This window comes from Oncorhynchus tshawytscha, linkage group LG17 (assembly GCF_018296145.1).
Source record: "Oncorhynchus tshawytscha isolate Ot180627B linkage group LG17, Otsh_v2.0, whole genome shotgun sequence".
NCBI lineage: Eukaryota > Metazoa > Chordata > Actinopteri > Salmoniformes > Salmonidae > Oncorhynchus > Oncorhynchus tshawytscha.
The window spans coordinates 6,060,487-6,079,746 of NC_056445.1; the positions used below are offsets into that span (position 1 = coordinate 6,060,487).

General features: G+C 41.3%; 1 protein-coding gene and 1 long non-coding RNA gene across 7 annotated transcripts in view; one reads left to right on the forward strand and one right to left on the reverse strand.

Moving 5' to 3' along the window:
- Positions 1–7,535, reverse strand: part of LOC121839764 — a 32,175-nt gene extending 24,640 nt beyond the window's left edge. Inside the window, exon 1 of the long non-coding RNA XR_006079202.1 lies at positions 6,335–7,535. This is a non-coding gene — a long non-coding RNA (uncharacterized LOC121839764). The remainder of the gene's footprint in view (positions 1–6,334) is intronic.
- Positions 7,536–7,806: 271 nt separating this feature from the next.
- LOC112216758 (lysine-specific demethylase 5A) overlaps positions 7,807–19,260 on the forward strand; it is a 41,151-nt gene continuing 29,697 nt past the window's right edge. For 2 of the 6 annotated variants that reach the window (XM_024376809.2, XM_024376812.2), the window contains exons 1-6: positions 7,807–9,182; positions 10,319–10,396; positions 11,009–11,131; positions 11,379–11,549; positions 13,590–13,766; positions 15,827–15,905. In XM_024376809.2, the coding sequence (XP_024232577.1) occupies positions 9,036–9,182; positions 10,319–10,396; positions 11,009–11,131; positions 11,379–11,549; positions 13,590–13,766; positions 15,827–15,905 (775 nt within the window). In that variant the 5' untranslated portion in view covers positions 7,807–9,035. Of the gene's footprint in view, positions 9,183–9,320; positions 9,360–10,318; positions 10,397–11,008; positions 11,132–11,378; positions 11,550–13,589; positions 13,767–15,826; positions 15,906–19,260 lie in introns of those variants that run through there. The other 4 variants (XM_024376811.2, XM_042300048.1, XM_024376810.2 and 1 more) reach the window with 3 other exon arrangements.

Below are 19,260 nucleotides of genomic sequence, written 5' to 3' on the forward strand. Positions count from 1 at the left end.
TCTATGGGTGCATGTCAGCACTCGTTATATATTGTTTCACTGTCGTTTTGTTGTTTTGTATAGTTTGTTCAGTGTTCTCTTTTATTAAAGAGGAATGCAATTCATATCACGCTGCGCCTTGGTCTCCTCATTATGAGGAACGTGATAGCATCTACCTTCTTGTCCTCCATCCTTACTCACTGCAGGGCTGATTTGGTAGCCCAAAAAGGAGACAGCCCTCTGGTGGAATTGGCAATTCTCCGCCTTGATGAACAGGTGGTTAGCCAAGAGGCGTTCCAGAACTGCTCGAACGTGAGTGATGTGATTTCCCAGGTTGTTCGAGAAGATCAGGATGTCATCGATGAACATAATCACCTGACGTCCGAGCATGTCCCTGAACACCTTGTTGACGAATGCCTGGAACACTGACGGAGCATTGGCTAAGACAAAGGGCATAACCAAGTACTCGTAGTGACCAGACATCGCGCTGAACGCCGTCTTACACTCATCCCCCTCCCAAATGCGAATGAGATTGTAGGCACTCCGCAGGTCCAGTTTGGTAAAGAACCAGGCCCCTGCGGTGCTGTTCGATGGCTGACGGCACCAGCGAGAGAGGGTACTGATACTTCATGGTGATGTCATTTAGTCCACGGTAATCGATACAAGGGCGTAATCCTCCCTTCTTCTTGGCCACGAAGAAGAAACCAGCCGATGCAGGGGACGTGGACCTGCGGATGAAACCCTGTTGGAGCGCCTCTTGAATGTAGTCCTCCATGGCCTGTGTCTCAGCCACCGACAGAGAGTAGATGTGTTTGCACGGAGGTGTAGCACCGGAAAACAGGTCAATGGCACAGTCCCAGGGGCGATGTGGAGGGTGACAGGTAGCGCGGGTCTTGGAGAATACCTCCAAGATGTTGGGCTGGAGGGCATCCACAGGATTCTCAACCCACGTGGAACCACAGGGGACAGGAAAGCAGGTCTTCCGGCATTCAGGTGAACAGTCAGTGATTCTCATCCTCGACCATGAGATGGTATGGTTAGGGTGCTGAAGCCAAAGTAGGCTGAGGATGATCTTGTGAACTGGTGCACTGGTGATGAAGAAGGGGATGTTTTCTTGGTTATTGGGCTCCATGGTGAAGGTGAGTAGTTGGGTGATGTGTGTGATGGTTCCGGATCCTAGAGGCCGACAGTCGAGACCTTGAACCGGAAAAGGAGAGGGAAATGGGTAGGTAGTAATATTGACAGAGGAGGCAAAGGTCTGATCCGTAAAGTTCCCCGCAACACCGGAATCCACTAAAGCTGTAGATACGGGGCACGAGGGACAGTCAGCCAGAGTGATGGGTACTAAAAAGAGTCTAACAGGAAGAGCAGTAGATGGAATACTCACTTCTGGTCCAGTGGATGTAACATCATGTGACCGTCCCTCTGCTCTAGTGGACCCCGGATTCTGAAGTATCGGACACTGCTGGTGCTTGTGCCTTTCCTGGCCACAGTACAGACAGAGCCCCAGCTGTATTCGTCTGCGTCATTCCGCCGCGGGAAGGCATGTGACCCCTACCTCCATGGGTTCAGGCTCTGATCCCGAACACTTGCCGAAGGAGGGAGAGAAGTGATGGAGATGCCGATGCTCCCGGAGGAGCAATGAGGGCGTCCAGGGTGAGGTTGTCATCTCGGCAGACAAGTTCTGTCTGGACCTCCTCGCGCAGACCTCTTCTAAAGAATGTGCTTAACGCTAGCTCATTCCATCCACTGAAAGCTGCTACTGTCCGGAAGGTAAGCGCATACTCAGCAGCCGTCTGATTCCCCTGCTGGATCTGAAGTAGATGCTCACCTCCCTCTCTACCGGCAGGATGATCGAAAATACATTTAAACAAAGCTATGAACCCCTCATAAGACTCAAGCTCCTCCTCTCCTCTCTCCCAGACAGCCGGAGGCCATTCCAATACCCGCCCAGTCAACAGAGAAATAACCGTGGCAACCTTAGACCTCTCGGTGGTGGGAGCTCCCATCTGATGTGCGAAATAGAGGGAGCACTGAATGAGGAAGTCACGGCATTTGGATGGTGTCCCATTATATTTCTCCAGGATTGATAGACGGGCATCGCTGACCTGAATGGGTTGCTGAATGGGCTGATGTGCTGACTCGTTGGGTAGACTGGTTCTAGAATATACTCCTCTGTTGAGATCTTGTAGACTGCGGAGAACATCTTCTGAGTTGAGCCAGCTGATCATGGTGTTGACAAAGAAGGTCACCTTGTTCATTGATCGTCTGGGAGATGTCTGGTTGTCCTGCTGCTTCCATATTTTGAGTTGGTATTCTGTAATGATGGGGCGGTGAGTTGGAAGCAGGTGCAACGTTTAATAAAACTACAAAACCAAGAACACGACACTAACATAAGGTAGTACGCCGATAAACAATACCAACAGGTGAGTAAACATGGGCTACGGCCGTCTTGGAGGAAATTATGAAGGTAATGGAGTCCGGGTGTGAATCATAATGATTCACATGTGCACATTATGATGAGTGCCAGTGTGCATTATGATGAATCCCAGGACCGGTGGTTAGTGCTCTGGTGACGTCGTAGGCCGGAGTGGAGGAGCAGGAGCAGACGTGACATCCGGGTTAAGTGGGTATTGTGTCAAGAAGTAGTGCGGCTTGGTTGGGTTGTGTTTCGGAAGACGCACGGCTCTCGACGTTTGCCTCTTCCGAGTCCGTACAGGAGTTGAAGCGATGAGACAAGACTGTAACTACCAATTGAATACCACGAAATTTGGGAGAAAATGGGGTAAAAATAAATAAATAAATATATATATATATATTATATATATATATATTATATATATTATATATATATATATATATAACAAATAAATAAAAGACATGTCACCAGAGGTCTCTTCACATTCCCCAAGTCCAGTACAGACTATGGGAGGCGCACAGTACTACATAGAGCCACGGCTACGTGGAACTCTATTCCACATCAGATGACTGATGCAAGCAGCAGAATCAGATTTAAAAAACAGAAAAATACTCCTTATGGAACAGCGGGGACTGTGAAGAGACACACACGCATACACATGCTAACACGCACACTTTATACACATGTACACATGGATTTTGTATTGTAGATATGTGGTAGTAGAGTAGTGGCCTGAGAGCTCCTACTTAATGTGTTGTGAAAAGTGTTATGAATTGTAATGTCATGTAATATTTTTAATTGTATATAACTGCCTTAAAGTTGCTGGACCCCAGAAAGAGTACAAAATACAAATGTCCTAAGTGGAAATTCAACAAAGGTGTTTTGTGGATTGACTAAACGTGTGGTCCATTCCTTCCAGGTGGCAAAGCTGTTGCTGCTGCACAGGGCTAATAAGGAGCACAGTAATGTTTCAGACTACACTCCTCTCAGCCTGGCCCACTCAGGGGGCTGCATCAACATCCTCCTAAACGCTGGTGCTGAAATCAACTCCTGTGTGTACAGTATAATCACCCCTGTCCACATGTTATGTTTCATAGGGATGTGTATCTTTCCCTTTCAAGAATATTTGATACATATCTACATATATGGGCTCTGATACGATACAGGAACGATTCGGGTTTGATTAGAGAAATGAATGATGCGATTCAGTTCGATGCAATATGACATTTATTTATTTATTTTACCTTTATTTAACCAGGTAGGCAAGTTGAGAACAAGTTCTCATTTACAATTGCGACCTGACATGGTTTGATGCTCTTACATTTGTTGCTTAAACACATTCATTTTCCATTCTAAAGTAATCTGCTGTAAATGAGCTGGGACTCTGAGCTGGATCTCTCTGAGCTGTGTGTGTGTGTGTGTGTGTGTGTGTGTGTGTAGCTGAGCTATAAGGGAAACTGGGAATCTACCACCCCACTATCAGCCCATTGCTGATTAAAAGTGTTAGAGCTAGTAATGTATCAATACGTATCTTAAAAAATGTACTATAACATAGCCAACGAATATATAGCACAACTTTGGATTTGACCCTGTCTCATAATAGAATGGTTTAGACTGTTTGGAAGTTTTGACAGACTCTGGATTGAGCAACTCTTCTTCTCCCGTTTCGATCATGCACTTTTTTGGTAGCTTCGATCATGCACTCTTTTGTCCTCATGAAATTCTGAACTTTACCCTGTATATCTGAAAATGACCATGCATATTGATTGCTTCAAGTAAAACTACCAAAACTATTGCTGACGGGAGAACCTGAACAATTGAAATAAAATCTAATGTAAACCCTGATCAGAATGTAGCCTACCTATAGCCAGATTGAGAGTTGTGCCTCCAGCGGTAGTTTAGGCTACTTTTATTCCAGTAAAACACCCTTTTGAACAGTGCATTTGATAAAAAATAACCTAGAATATGACATTGGTTGTCACTCAACTAATAAAGCATAATACTGCGCAAACCATTTTACAAACATTTCAATGCTGAAGGAGATGCACAGATGTGCCAGATCAGGTATAGGCCTACCTCTCCGTGGTCAACATGCAAAGCTGTAGACAGCGCTCAATTTGACAAAGCTACTGATATTGCCAGGAGTTGTTCTTCATGCAAAATGACTTGTAGATCAATGACTGTCAACATACAGTGAGCTCCAAAAGTGTTGGGACAGTGACAATTTTGTTGTTGTGTTGGCTCTGTACTCCAGCACTTTGGATTTGAAATGATACAATGACTATAAGGTTAAAGTGCAGACTGTCCGCTTTAATTGGATGGTATTGTAATCCATATCAAATAATCCATGAAATTACAGCACCTTTGTACATAGTCCCCCCATTTTAGGGGCCCAAAAGTATTGGAACAAATTAGCTTATGCATCTTAAAGTAGTCAAGCAGTTAGTATTTGGTCCCATATTCCTAGCACTCAATGATTACATCAAGCTTGTGACTCTACAAACTTGTTGGATGCATTTGCTGTTTGTTTTGGTTGATTTCAGATTATGTTGTGCCCAATAGAAATGAATGGTAAATAATGTATTTTAGGGAGATAGATAGAAAGTAATTTGAACAAAAACATTTAGTGAAGTGGCGATTCGTAACATTTGAATCGATACTACATTTGGATCAGTTTGGGGTACTATTTATATCCTAATTTCTGAGTGCAATGTTTACAGTAGGCAAAAAGCATCAACCATGGCTTTTATTACACCCTGTACAAGTTGGTGGCGGTAACAACAATTTGTATTGCTTTTTTATTGTGCTGTAACTAAAACTAAAAGATCTTCTGACATTTTACCCAGCTAGCAACGATGTCATATTGAATGACTGCCCAGAATCGGCCCATTCTGTCTGCCAGAAATAAGTCGATCCTGCAGATGTATCGCCAGAGTCCCCTCAGAAGTGTCCTGATGCAAATTCATATTATCCTTCAACCCCCCTGATAGTTGTAAACTAACAACCTGAAACAATTAACAAGTAGACATTTAGTCATTGCTCAGAATTATATTTTATACCAAAAAACAAAACAAGAAAAACAAGAAAAAATTATATTATTACAATTTATACAACAAAATGCTTTGTAGGGAGTAGGGAACATAGCCCTGAGCCACACAGCCACCATAGCAGTGTCCCCTTATACACACAAATACAATAAAAATAAAACATAAACTACAGCCTCAAATCACAGCAATTCATACAACAAATCGCAGGGTAGGGAGCAGAGCACCAGCTACAACATAATACATATTCACTCAGATTGAAGTCACATGTTATGCCCGGGATATGAGGGTTGTAAGTAAGCATTTCACTATAATGTCTACTACACCTGTTGTATTCGGTGCACAATAAACTTTGATTTGAATTGATTTGATTGGTCACAGCTCTGAGATGGACCAGACTAAAGGAGAGAGGAAATGTGAATAGTTTGGACTTTAGCGAGAAGCAAATGCCGAACTACACACACTGCTGGTTATAACACTGTAATAACTCACTCAGAGACGAGTTGCAGGTCTGAGCAATGAGACTGGAGAGGAATGGTATTCTGACTGAAATGACACTCACTCTCATACTGAAGGTAGACTGTAACAGTAATTACGTGTTGATGAGGAGCTCACAGAACTTGTAGTGGCCCTTGTCTGCAGCAATGGTGCACACGGTGTCTTGGGAGGTTTGGACAGGTGGCGTAAGCGCTCTTGGCCAGTAGCACATGCCCCATCTCAGTATAGCCATCTGACACAGCCTCCATGAGAGGAGTTTGACCAATCAGAGAGAACGTATGGGTCAGTGACATACTGCACCAAACAGTCTAACACCAAACATCATTCCTAATGTCTTTGACTCTAGCCCAGATAACATAACATGTCAGGTTCAGCCGATGATGGCTGCTCTCACCTTGACGCAGTGCTCCACGTTGGCAGGCCAGGGTCTGTGCTGTGTTACGTTTGGTCTCGATCTGAGTGTTGATGTCTGAGCCCATGTCCAGCAGCAGCTTGACCGCAGGGACGTGACCATTCATGGCAGCCATCAGAGGAGAGATACCCAGTGTCTTCTAATCCTGAAAGGAAGCAAATACACAGTGAGATTGGAACAGACAAGGAGAGTAGGAAACATTAGGGATGTAACGATTCATGATAGGTATTGGCCCCCGGTTCAAATGTTTAAGATTTGAGTGCATTGGTCCCCAGGACCCCAAACGTACCAAATGTTACGAATCACCGGTTCAAATGACTTTCTTTCTACCTTCCTAAAATACATTATTTATCATTAATTTCTATTGGGCACAACATAAACTGAAAAACAAGCAAAACAAACAGCAAATGCATCTAACAAGTTTGCAGAGTCAGACCAAAAAGCAAATGAATGAAACAAAGCAATATTATCGAAATCAAATACTTCGACGAGCACATGAACGCAGCATAACCACATGGGAAGGTGGTAATTACTCGTTGCAATTTGGATACATTCACACATGCTTTGAACTCGTTGAAACGCCGATTGGCTAATGGCCAACCAGCTGGTCAACCATAAACTACAAGAACAGCTATCAATCATGCTTGTCAAGAAAATACAGTGTGAAAAAATATATATGAATAGATTGCTTTTATAAATAATGTTTAGTTGTTACACTTAACTGCCGAAAAATCTGTTATGGAGATCATTTCCTGATACTGCTTTCATTTCCTGATACAGTGCTAGAGGCGTCACTACAAACACTCTGGTTCGAATCCAGGCTGTATCACAACTGGCTGTGATTGGGAGTCCCATAGTGCGGCGCACAATTGGCTCAGCGTTGTCCCGGTTTATAAATAAATAAGAATTTGTTCTTAACTGACTTGCCTAGTTACATTTAAAAAAACGAAGAGGCCATAATGGGAGAGAAGTCGGAGTTCATGCAGCGTTCCATTCAACTGGGAACTCGGGAATCTCCGACATCTGACCTCAGTGTGTTCAATACAACTTGCAATTCGGAAAAATGTGTTTCGAATTGGAAAATTTGTTTTGAACGGTCATCCAACTCGAAATTCCAAATCGGAAACTTGGATCATCCTCGAGCTCCGAATTCTCCGACCTCAATATCCCTTACGTCACGATTTGACCTCTTTCCCCCCCCCCCGAATCCGAGTGGTCTTGAAAGCGCGACTTGTGAGGATGTTTTTTCCTCCACTTGGTTAAGAACGGAGTACCTTACAAAACTACAACAAATTTACCATAAATGTTGATGTACACATATCTGGAGACATGATTTTGTATAAGGAAATAAGTAAAACCATGGTTCTAGTTTTATTGAAGCGGATGTGGAGGCGGAAGTGGAGGATTGGTACATGGTAGTGATATGGTCATTGCTAGTAAAAGAAAGGTGGATAGTATCTCAATATATACAATATTGGAAAGTCCAAAGTGTTGAGCAACATAGGCGTCTAATGAACAATTTTAGACGAAATGTTTATCCTGAAAAAAGGTATATTGTTCTAGAACTGTGCGAGCAAACTAAAGAAAGACCATGCGAAGTTTTTCGCCAGCAACTAGCAAGCAGTCACAGCACTGTGTGGCTAGGCTAAATTAGCTAGGAAGTATCGTCGTTTTTAATGACAACAGCAGCTAGAAGTACTCGAGTGACACGAAGCAGGATAACCGTATGCGTGAGAATGGTTTCAATTAGCTTGTCTGGTTTATTGTGGAGCAAATAGTCTGTTGCTGCATCGGGAAGGTCGACCCTTCAACTCCACGGATCCCCCTGTCTGTTGTAGCGACGAGCTAGCTAAGTTAACGTTCTCCTTCAAATGAATGGACGTCGGAGTGGACACGGTTTGATCAACAATGTGTGCTAATTGCTAGCTAACTGCCCTCGTTTCAATGTTGATGGCCATCAGCTTCTCGTCCGGATGAAAGAGGATCGCACTCATTTAGGCTGGAAAACGACTCAAGAATGGCATAATTAGATTGGATAATCACCGAGGCGCAACTTTAAATGGATGATATTGCGAAATCTGGATGAAATAATACAATATCCTGGCACATGAAGATGTCACAACCGATGGATATTCAAAAGTGAAATCGCAAATAATGTGGATAATGTTTATTCGATGAATATGGAGCTTAGAATAGTTATAAATGCAATTTTTTTTCGGCCGTTTTTATTTTGATGGGGGATCATATGTCCAGGGGAGCGATGGCGCTTTTGACTGATCTTGTCCTGCGCTCCAGGTAGTTCTCAGTTCTGCAGTTTACGTTGCTGCACAGGAGTGGTGGGGGTGGACGCCGCCCGGCTTGGCCCAGTAATTTCCTTAAAATGGAATAGGAATGGACATTTTATTTTTGATATTTTTACAGTTTTGTCTTTGAGACGTCAACTCAACGATATTGTCATGTCGCCCAGCTGTTGGCATATCAAGAAATTGTCTTCATTGAAATTATTTTTTCTTGATACTAAAACAATCATGAACATGAAGGAGAAGTTGCCGAAGCAACAATATGTGTGCTAATTGAAAGATGGCCTAATCATGGACTGATGTCACTCAGATGTCAACATAATACATTTTTAACACAAGTACGATTGGCTTTTTAAAGAAAATTTAACAGTTGTGATTTCATCATGTCCGATTTTGCTGAATTCGTACCCCCTCCTGAGTGCCCAGTTTTTGAGCCGAGTTGGGAAGATTTTTCGGATCCACTAGGATTTATAAACAAGATTCGACCTATTGCAGAGAGAACTGGGATCTGCAAAATTCGACCGCCCGAGGTAACCTCACTGTTTCTGCTTTTGGAATATAACACATTGCTTCCATTTTAAGATTTACGCCTGCGTTGGTTTGTGCCCATGTCATCTACTTATGGTATTTTCGGCCTAGCCCGACGCACATTTTTAGTTAGGTAAGGCCATTTTACTCGTTGAATGTTTCACTTGTGGAGGTCAAATGTGAGTCAAATTTCATGTTTGTTAATCATTTTATTTAAACAATGATTTTGGATGTTTATATTTTGCCAAACAGTTAGAGTAAAGTCGTCTTTAAAACAGCGGCCTCTATTCCAGACTCCCGTCTATGACTCTTTGTTTTCTTTTTTTGGTGTTTCCTGGACTGATCGCAACTTACATTCGGAATATCAAGTAACGTTACACGAATTAGATGATGTCTAGATACATTTTTGAACTATTAACAATTTTAAATGAACTTCTAGGTGCTTTTCATTTGATGCCCTATATTTTCAGGTCTTTATTACATCATGACTACAATATCAACAATATCCATGTATTTAGCTGTAAAGAGTAATGGGGGGGTGGGGGATAGGCTAACAGTAGCAGGACGTGGAATTAGAACCGTAATGCTCTACTTTTCGTCTTTTTCATATCTGGCCTTGTGCAAATCAAATGTATGTCTAATATTGCCCCTTTTGTATTTTTCTCTCTTACTCTTATTTCCCACATGGAACCTTTGGCGTGATTAGGCTAACCCTCTTATATTTGGTCTATTTTGCACCAACTGAAACTTGACAGTTGCTTCTGGGAGGTTTTCTTTGATGCACTGTGCTCCAATATTATTTGTCTTTTGCGTATAAGGCTTTGACGCATTTAGACTACAGGGACTTAAATTATTTGTGTCATATCCAGTAATGTCGGAACGATTTGAAACGTTTTTATAGGTTTTATGTGTTTTTTTTTTCAAAAACATCTAATTTCCTGGGCCGACTCTTTCCTAATCTGTATCCACACATCCCTATATTTATGTGTGAATGGGATTTGAAGTGTTATGTAATGTTTATGTTGACAAGTGTTTTCTTCTTTTTTTATTGTTGCTTTTACTTCCTCATTACTTCATTGTATGAAAATCTGAACCAAAGTTGTTAATTTGGTTTCAATTGTAATCTTCTGTCTGTTAGGACTGGGCACCCCCTTTCGCCTGCGACGTACGCAACTTCCGCTTCACTCCCAGAGTCCAGAGACTCAATGAATTGGAGGTAAGTATACTGTACCTAGTTACAACACTGTGAAGGCTATGCTGGAAATACAGTTAGGTGGCCTGTTTGTGGTTATTATAAGGTATAGGCAATACCTCTATTTAGGCCTAAGTAAGTAGTCAACTCAGCTGAGTTTGTCAGTCATTCACAGATGTATGTTATTTAACCATATGTTATTATGTCTTTTAATAAAGATGTAGAGGTCTACGAGTACTCATGTTTTTTTGTGAAGAGGTAGCCTATATGTTGTTGTGGCTGGACAGTGCAGACCTTATGTGCATTGACTGCAGCTGTCGTCACATTTTGGGGGCAGCACTCTTGAATACAATGACTGAGTTAACAGTGCTGGCTGAACGGGTGGTAGGCCTAGGCCTGCTTTAGGAAGGGTTTTTATGGTCAAAAGTTGTAGCTTAGCCTACATTAAGATTTTAAAGGATATTACTCACTGGAATGTGTAGGCTTTGTCTTTACTTTGATTTCTCCTAGGATTCAGCACCCAAAGAGACCTCTTTATACTCCTGTTTATGGTGGATTGTGACAGATTTTTCATTTGAATTGACTTTCATGTGTTTGTGTACCTTTCCCTTCCCTCACCTCTCCCATTGCTTTCAGGCCCTCACTCGAGTCAAGCTCAACTTCCTGGATCAGATTGCTAAGTTCTGGGAGTTGCAGGGGTCCAGGCTGCGCTTCCCTCATGTGGAGAGGAAGATCCTTGATCTGTACCAGCTCAGCAAGGTAAGACCGGAGTCAGACCATTAACCTGAATAGTATATTGTTTTTTATAAACATGCAGGGTGGTGTTTGTAAGTATACTGTAATTTATTTATACCTGAGGAGTAAGTAGTTTGTTTTGGATTTTGTTTTAGGACAACAACGAGGTGCTAAGTGCTGGTGTACATTTGAATGTCTCCTTAGTTTTCTGAAAATATGCTTTTTGTGTATGAGTCAACCACAACCATCTTTAAAAAAAAACGTATTTCAGATTGTCTCCTCCGAGGGAGGCTTTGGAACAGTGTGTAAGGAGAAGAGATGGTCCAAGGTGGCCAGCAGGATGGGTTTCCCCCCGGGGAAAGGTATGGGCTCTCTGCTGCGGTCCCACTTTGAGAGGATCCTCTACCCCTATGAGCTCTTCCAGTCTGGAGCAACGCTCACTGTAAGCACTTATTGGCCGACACATGCACACTAACATTTAGGCTAGGTGTCTGTGGAGTCTGAGAAATGTTTCTGTGATGTCAATAGAGGTAGTGAATTGCTTCAGCCTTCTTTCGGCAAGTGTTAGGTGTGGATCATCATAGGTTTGTGCTGTGTATTCCCACATTTACATACTCACAACTCATGTCAATACCCTGTCATGTGGTTCTTTCCTTTTGTGCTTTGTCATGGTACAGCCACATTTGTTACAGTGTTCTGAACAGAGGAGGCTGGTGGGAAGGGCTATAGGAGGACAGGCTCATTGTAATGGCTGGGATAGACTCAATCCAGCCATTACAATGAGCCCGTCCTCCTATAGTTCCTCCCACCAGCCTCTTCTGGTTCTGTATCACAACATGTGAGGGATAATCAACGAGGGGCAATGCGTTCTATGGAAAATAATGAACGATGTGGAAGGTGGTTTCCACAACGTGCTAGTGGAATGGAACTAACCTTCTACGGAGTCACATTTTTTTTCCAGAGAACACATAGAGCCTCGAGTTGATTATCCCTTTTATACCTTGGCTATAATTTAACACCTTTGCAGCTAGAAATGTGTTCAACATCCACTGGAATAGCTAGCAAGTTTACTAGATAGCTACAGTACTTGCCTTTGCTAACCAATCAGACTTGCTAGTTTAGCTAACCAAACCATCAGTCCTAGCTTGCCATTATGAAAATCAAATTCAATAATGTTTTTCATTAGAATTTTGCTTTCAAAAGAAGCTCAAACATAGAACGAACTATAGCCATTGAATGCTACCGTGCAGATATACCATGTGTTATAGAGAATTATACAACGGGTGAGCCTATTGCTGATTGGTTAAATGCGCATTCCAGCCAGTGTCTATTCCACAAGTTTCCACCAGCTAAATCTATGATGTTAAAATGGCTATTTACTCTGTTCTGTCTGACTGCGCAATCCACTTTCTCATCAGCCCAGCCAGGCAAATTATAAACTTGATCTTCACTATAACAAGCATCTAGATATTCTCACATTTCTTTTAGACTAACACTTAGTTTTCAACAGCGAAGATTAGTATAAACTTTGCTGTCTGTCTCTCCAGACATTTGTGATATTGTTGCAATATTCAAATTGGATCTCCAGCTGTCCCATAGTAATGAACGTGTGGGAGTCAGGACGAGACAGAGGCAGGCAGCGTTTCTCATTCAGTTGAAATCATGAATCAGCTGGCATCATTTTTATGGATATATACAAAGAAATGTGAATTGACAAAAGGTAAAACAAAACAAAGTGCAGCTAGTTTGCAGTCTTTACAGCTTCAGTGTTTGAAGTGATTGTGTTGGCTTGCTCAACAGTGTGCTGACGAGAGCACAGTTTATATGCCAGGTGAAATCGCACCTCATTGTTTGACGTGACTAAGTTAGCAAGCACGGGATAAGAACTTTGCCAGCCAGTAAGGCAATGGAACGTTTTGAACGAACAAAAAGACTGAACGACTGGGTCGTGTATCTAGCAACTGAACCAATAGAATGCATGACCAGCCGGCTTGGGTAGCAACCCTAGATTTTATGTCGGGACTATATCTTGTAGAATGATTAAATAGTATGAATAAATTAATCAAAATAATGTTTTTAATGAAAATATGTCAGTCATTATTTGAATATGTAACTTGTTGTATAAAAGTGATAATGCCTTTGAAGCCGGTGTTTGGAGGATATATTGGCACGGTTTGTCTTCCCTTGGGCCTAACAACACCCATTCCAATATATCCTCCAATACTGGCTTATCGGGCATTATCACTTAAATAATGCATGCTCTATAATGCCAATCAGAAATGTGTATTCAACAATGCCATGGTATAAATGTTACTACTCCCTGCTCTATTCAACCACTCCAAGAAGCTAGCAACCAACACCTTACATCTGCAACAGTAAAACCTACCATACCACCACCTTGTTGTGAAGTGGGTTTGTAGGTGTTCTCCTGCCTCTGTTGTGGTCTTTTACCTCTGCTCCCTACCTTCTCTGTCCCCCTCAGGGTATCCACCGTCTGTACGAGGAGGGAGATGATGGAGAGGAGCAGGACGAGGGCATGGGGGAAGAGGAGGATGAAGAGGACAGAGAGAGGGACAGCCTGAGTGATGGGACTCCGAACAAGGACTGCCCGCTCCCTGAGCGACGCTCTCGCCGTCTGAAGTCTGAGGTCGGTGATGAGGTGATCACCGGAGACTGTTTTTATATTTTATTTTATCACTTTTATTTTGATTTCACATGGTGATTTACTAAAAATATCTGCCTTTTTACTCTTCTGTTTTTTTGCCTAACTTGTTTGTGGACTTAATGTACTGGAAATGCAATTGCTGGATAGAGATACATTCTCATTAGCAAGAGGGCCTTTGCAGCCTGTGTGCTGGCTCTGGACTCATTAGCTACATTCTCAATAGCCAGAGAGCCTTCGCCTTGCGTGCGCTCTGTCTGCGCAAAGTGCCCATAACATCAAGAGAGATTTCTCTCTCTCTCTCTCTCTCTCTCTCTCTCTCTCTCTCTCTCTCTCTCTCTCTTGGCAAATCTGCTCGTCACCCTGTGTCATGGGGTCATGTGGTTACTGTAAGGGCTTGTAAATTGTATTTGTCACAAGTGCCGAATACAACAGGTGTAGACCTTACAGTGAAATGCTTACTGACAAGCCTTTAACCAACAGTGCAGTTCTACAAAAAAAGTGTTGTAACTATTTACAAAAATAACTGAAGTAAAAAAATATATATATATAAAAAAAATAATAATAATTAAGGATCATCCATAAAATAACAGTAGCGAGGCTATATACAGGACATACCGGTACAGAGTTTCCTTAGCCAACAAGACACGTAACGAATAGCAAAATTACTAGCCTCGCTGTCAAACTGATCTAGGCTACATAGAAAACTTTAAAAAGCAATTAGTCTGATGCAACAGGTTAGAAAATGTAGCTTAATATTGATAAACTATTTTTTCACATAAGCGCAGCAATGTGTAGCAGTCTATGCGCAAATAATGCAATTGGTGAGAACACGGCTGTCAAAAGGGCACATGCGAGTGGTTTCATGTGACCGAGATGAAAATATCCATTAGAAATGTAGAAAGAGGACAGATCTAAAATGATTGTTCCTTTGGCTATTGGACAATGAAAGAAAGGTGATATAAAATAATTGCCTTCGTGGATATGGTCTGATTTTTGCTCGACTACTTTTAAGCAAGTTAAGACGTGCCTCGTATTAAAACGTTCAGGTTTCAAACAATTAAGTATATGTTTTCAAAATGCATACGGTCTCAAGTTCATTGCAAAGTGGTGTGTGTGATGCGCTGATGAAACCTGTCTACCGTTGCCTATGCATTTGCTGTTAGAGATACTGTAGCAGCAGCTCTTGTGCTGTCTTGACAGATTTTCTGCTCAAAGGCTCTGTATCTGTACGCGTGTGATGAATAAGATGCGTAACGAATATACTGTACGCGTGCCAATTTAATTTCATAACAGTATGCAAATTCACCTATAGACCGATAAGCACTATTTCGCAATGTGATTCTTTTCTTATTCTCCCAGAAAATTTGCGTTTAAAAAAAAAAACCTTTATCCGCCAGAAGCCGGCTACTACCAGTTAACGGAGACCCTGCTAGAGTTAGTCCAGAGTTAACTTACTGTATTACTGCTGCTGTTTTAATTATTTATTACTTTTTTATTTTCTGCTTATCTATTTTGTTTACATTTATTTTCTTCTCAAAGCATTGTTGGTTAAGGGCTTGTAAGTAAGAATTTCACTAAGGTAACCTGTTGGAGTTGGCGCATGTGACAAATAAAATACAGTTTTGTTTGTGTATTTTGGCATAAAGACATCCAAATGACATACCTCTGTAGGCTGTATATTGTATCGCCATGGATTCATTGATTATCCAAGCCCAATATCACATTACTATTGTTGGCTACCTTTTAAATGAACAGCAACCCAGCTTCTGCCCCTCCATGTCCTAGATTCCCCAGCTGCAGTCAGTGGAACTCTCGATGGGGTCAGTGGCTGATGTTTGTCGATCCTGTTGGAATGACAAACTGTTTCCTGGACATCTCTCCAGGACTCTGCATCTGAAATAGCACCCTATTCCCTATATATTACACTACTTTTGACCGGGCCTGCATAATGCTCTGGTCAATAGTAGTGCTCAATATAGGGAAAAGGGTGACATTTTGGACTTGTCCCAGGAACGTTCCTTGATGTTGTTTTATGTTTTTATCTCCTCTCCTAGCGGGAAATAAAAGAGCCCAAGACCCTGCATATCTTTGGCAGTGTTCCCAAGATGGTTGGGTTAGAGATTGTACCAGCTGGTAAGGAACTTAGCTAGTATTTATTTGACTTCACTTACTCAGAGCAGATGCTGCAACGACAAGTAAGTGTTCAGGGATTTTTCTACTTTTGAAACTGTTGGGCAGCCTGCCTCAACATTTTTTCGGGACGCTTAAGTCCAAACTTTTTATTTTATTATTTTTTGAATAATTTGTAAATGCGTTTCGGAATGTTAAAATACTTTCAGTGTAAACTTAAACCAGATATAAAGAATGTAGGAAATATAATGGCACTATACAGTGCATTCGGAAAGTATTCAGGCTAGAGGTCGACCGATTAATCGGAATGGCCGATTTAATTAGGGCCGATATCAAGTTTTCATAACAATCTGAAATCGGTATTTTTGATGCCGATTTTTGCCTATTATTTAGTAATGTATTTTTGTTGTTTTTATATTTTTAACAACATTATTTAACGAGGCAAGTCAGTTAAGAACACATTCTTATTTTCAATGACTGCCTCGGAACAGTGGGTTAACTGCCTCGTTCAGGGGCAGAACGACAGATTTTTACCTTGTCAGCTCGGGGGATTCAATCTTGCAACCTTACCGTTAACTAGTCCAACGCTCTAACCACCTGATTACATTGCACTCCACGAGGAGCCTGCCTGTTACGCGAATGCAGTAAGAAGCCAAGGTATGTTGTTGGCTAGCATTAAACTTATCTTATAAAATCAATCAATCACTAGTTATAACTACACATGGTTGATGATATTTCTAGTTTATCTAGCGTGTCCTGCGTTGCATATAATCGATGCGGTGCGCATTTGCGAAAAAGGACTGTCATTGCTCCAACGTGTACCTAACCATAAACATAAATGCCTTTCTTAAAATCAATACACAGAGGTATATATTTTTAAACCTGCATATTTAGCTAAAAGAAAGGTTAGCAGGCAATATTAACCAGGTGAAATTGTCATTTCTCTTGCGTTCATTGCATGCAGAGTCAGGGATGCAACAGTTTGGGCCACCTGGCTCATTGCAAACTAATTTGCCAGAATTTTACGTAATTATGACATAACATTGAAGGTTGTGCAATGTAACAGCAGTATTTAGACTTAGGGATGCCATCCGTGAGATAAAATATGGAACGGTTCCGAATTTCACTGAAAGAATAAACGTTTTGTTTTCGAAATTATAGTTTCCGGATTTGACCACATTAATGACCTAAGGCTCGTATTTCTGTGTGTTATTATTATCATTAAGTCTATGATTTGATAGAGTAGTCTGACTGAGCGATGGTAGGCACCAGCAGGCTCATAAGCATTCATTTAAACAGCACTTTCGTGCGTTTTGCCAGCTGCTCTTCGTAATGCTTCAAGTATTGCACTGTTTATGACTTCAAGCCTAACAATTCCCGAGATTAGGCTGGTGTAACTGACATGAAATGACTAGCTAGTTAGCGGGGTGCGCGCTAATAGCGTTTCAAACGTCACTCGCTCTGAGACTTGGAGTAGTTGTTCCCCTTGCTCTGTATGGGTAACGCTGCTTCGAGGGTGGCTGTTGTCGATGTGTTCCTGGTTCGAGCCCAGGTAGCGGCGAGGAGAGGGATGGAAGCTATACTGTTACACTGGCAATACTAAAGTGCCTATAAGAACATCCAATAGTCAAAGGTTAATGAAATACAAATGGTATAGAGGGAAATAGTCCTATAATTCCTATAATAACTACAACCTAAGACTTCTTACCTGGGAATATTGAAGACTCATGTTAAAAGGAACCACCAGCTTTCATATGTTCTGAGCAAGGTTAGCTTTCTTACATGGCACATATTGCACTTTTACTTTCTTCTCCAACACTTTGTTTTTGCATTATTTAAACCAAATTGAACATGTTTCATTATTTATTTGAGGCTAAATTGATTTTATTGATGTATTATATTAAGTTAAAATAACTGTTCATTCAGTATTGTTGTAATTATCATTATTACAAATAAATATTAAAAAGAAATCAGCCGATTAATCGGCATCGGCTTTTTTTTGGGGGTCCTCCAATAATCGGTATCGGTGTTGTTCAGACACTTCACTTTTTCCATATTTTGTTACGTTTCAGCCTTATTATAAAATGTATGAAAATAAAACATTGAGGAACTATAAAAATAATACCCATAATGACAAAGTGAAAACAGGTTTTTTAGAAATGTTACCTTATTTTATAACATTTTTAAAACATACATTATTTACATAAGTATTCAGACCCTTTGCTATGAGACTTGACATTGAACTCCTGTTTCCATTTATCATCCTTGAGATGTTTCTAGAACTTGATTGCAGTCCACCTGTGGTAAATTTCATTGATTGGACAATACCTGGAAAGGCACACACCGGTGTAAGGCCCACAGTTGATGGTGCATGTCAGAGCAAAAACCAATCATGAGGTCAAAGACAGTGGTGGAAAAAGTACCCAATTGGCATACTTGAGTAAAAGGAAAACTTTTTTTAAAGAAAAATTACTCAAGTAAAAGTGGAAGTCATCAAGTAAAATACAACTTGAGTAAAAGTTTAAAAGTGTATGTTTTTAAGTATCAAAAGTAAATATAATTGCTAAAATATACTTAAGTATGAAAAGCATAAATCATTTCAAATTCTTTATATTAAGCAAACCAGACGGCACTATTTTCGTTTGAATTTACGGATAACCAGGAGCACACTCCAACACTCATTTACAAACGAAGCATTTGTGTTTAGTGAGTCTGACAGATCAGAGGCAGTAGGGATGACCAGGGAGGTTCTCTTGATAAGTGCGTGATTTGGACCATTTTCATGTCCTGCTAAGCATTCCAAATGTAACGGGTATGTAAATCTAAGTAAAAAGTAAATTTTCTTTTGGGATGTAGTAAAGTAAAACTAGTCAAAAATACACTGCTCAAAAAAATAAAGGGAACACTTAAACAACACAATGTAAGTCCAAGTCAATCACACTTCTGTGAAATCAAACTGTCCACTTAGCAAGCAACACTGATTGACAATAAATTTCACATGCTGTTGTGCAAATGGAATAGACAACAGGTGGAAATTATAGGCAATTAGCAAGACACCCCCAATAAAGGAGTGGTTCTGCAGGTGGAGACCACAGACCACTTCTCAGTTCCTATGCTTCCTGGCTGATGTTTTGGTCACTTTTGAATGCTGGCGGTGCTTTCACTCTAGTGGCAGCATGAGACGGAGTCTACAACCCACACAAGTGGCTCAGGTAGTGCAGCTCATCCAGGATGACACATCAATACGAGCTGTGGCAAGAAGGTTTGCTGTGTCTGTCAGCGTAGTGTCCAGAGCATGGAGGCGCTACCAGGAGACAGGCCAGTACATCAGGAGACATGGAGGAGGCCGTAGGAGGGC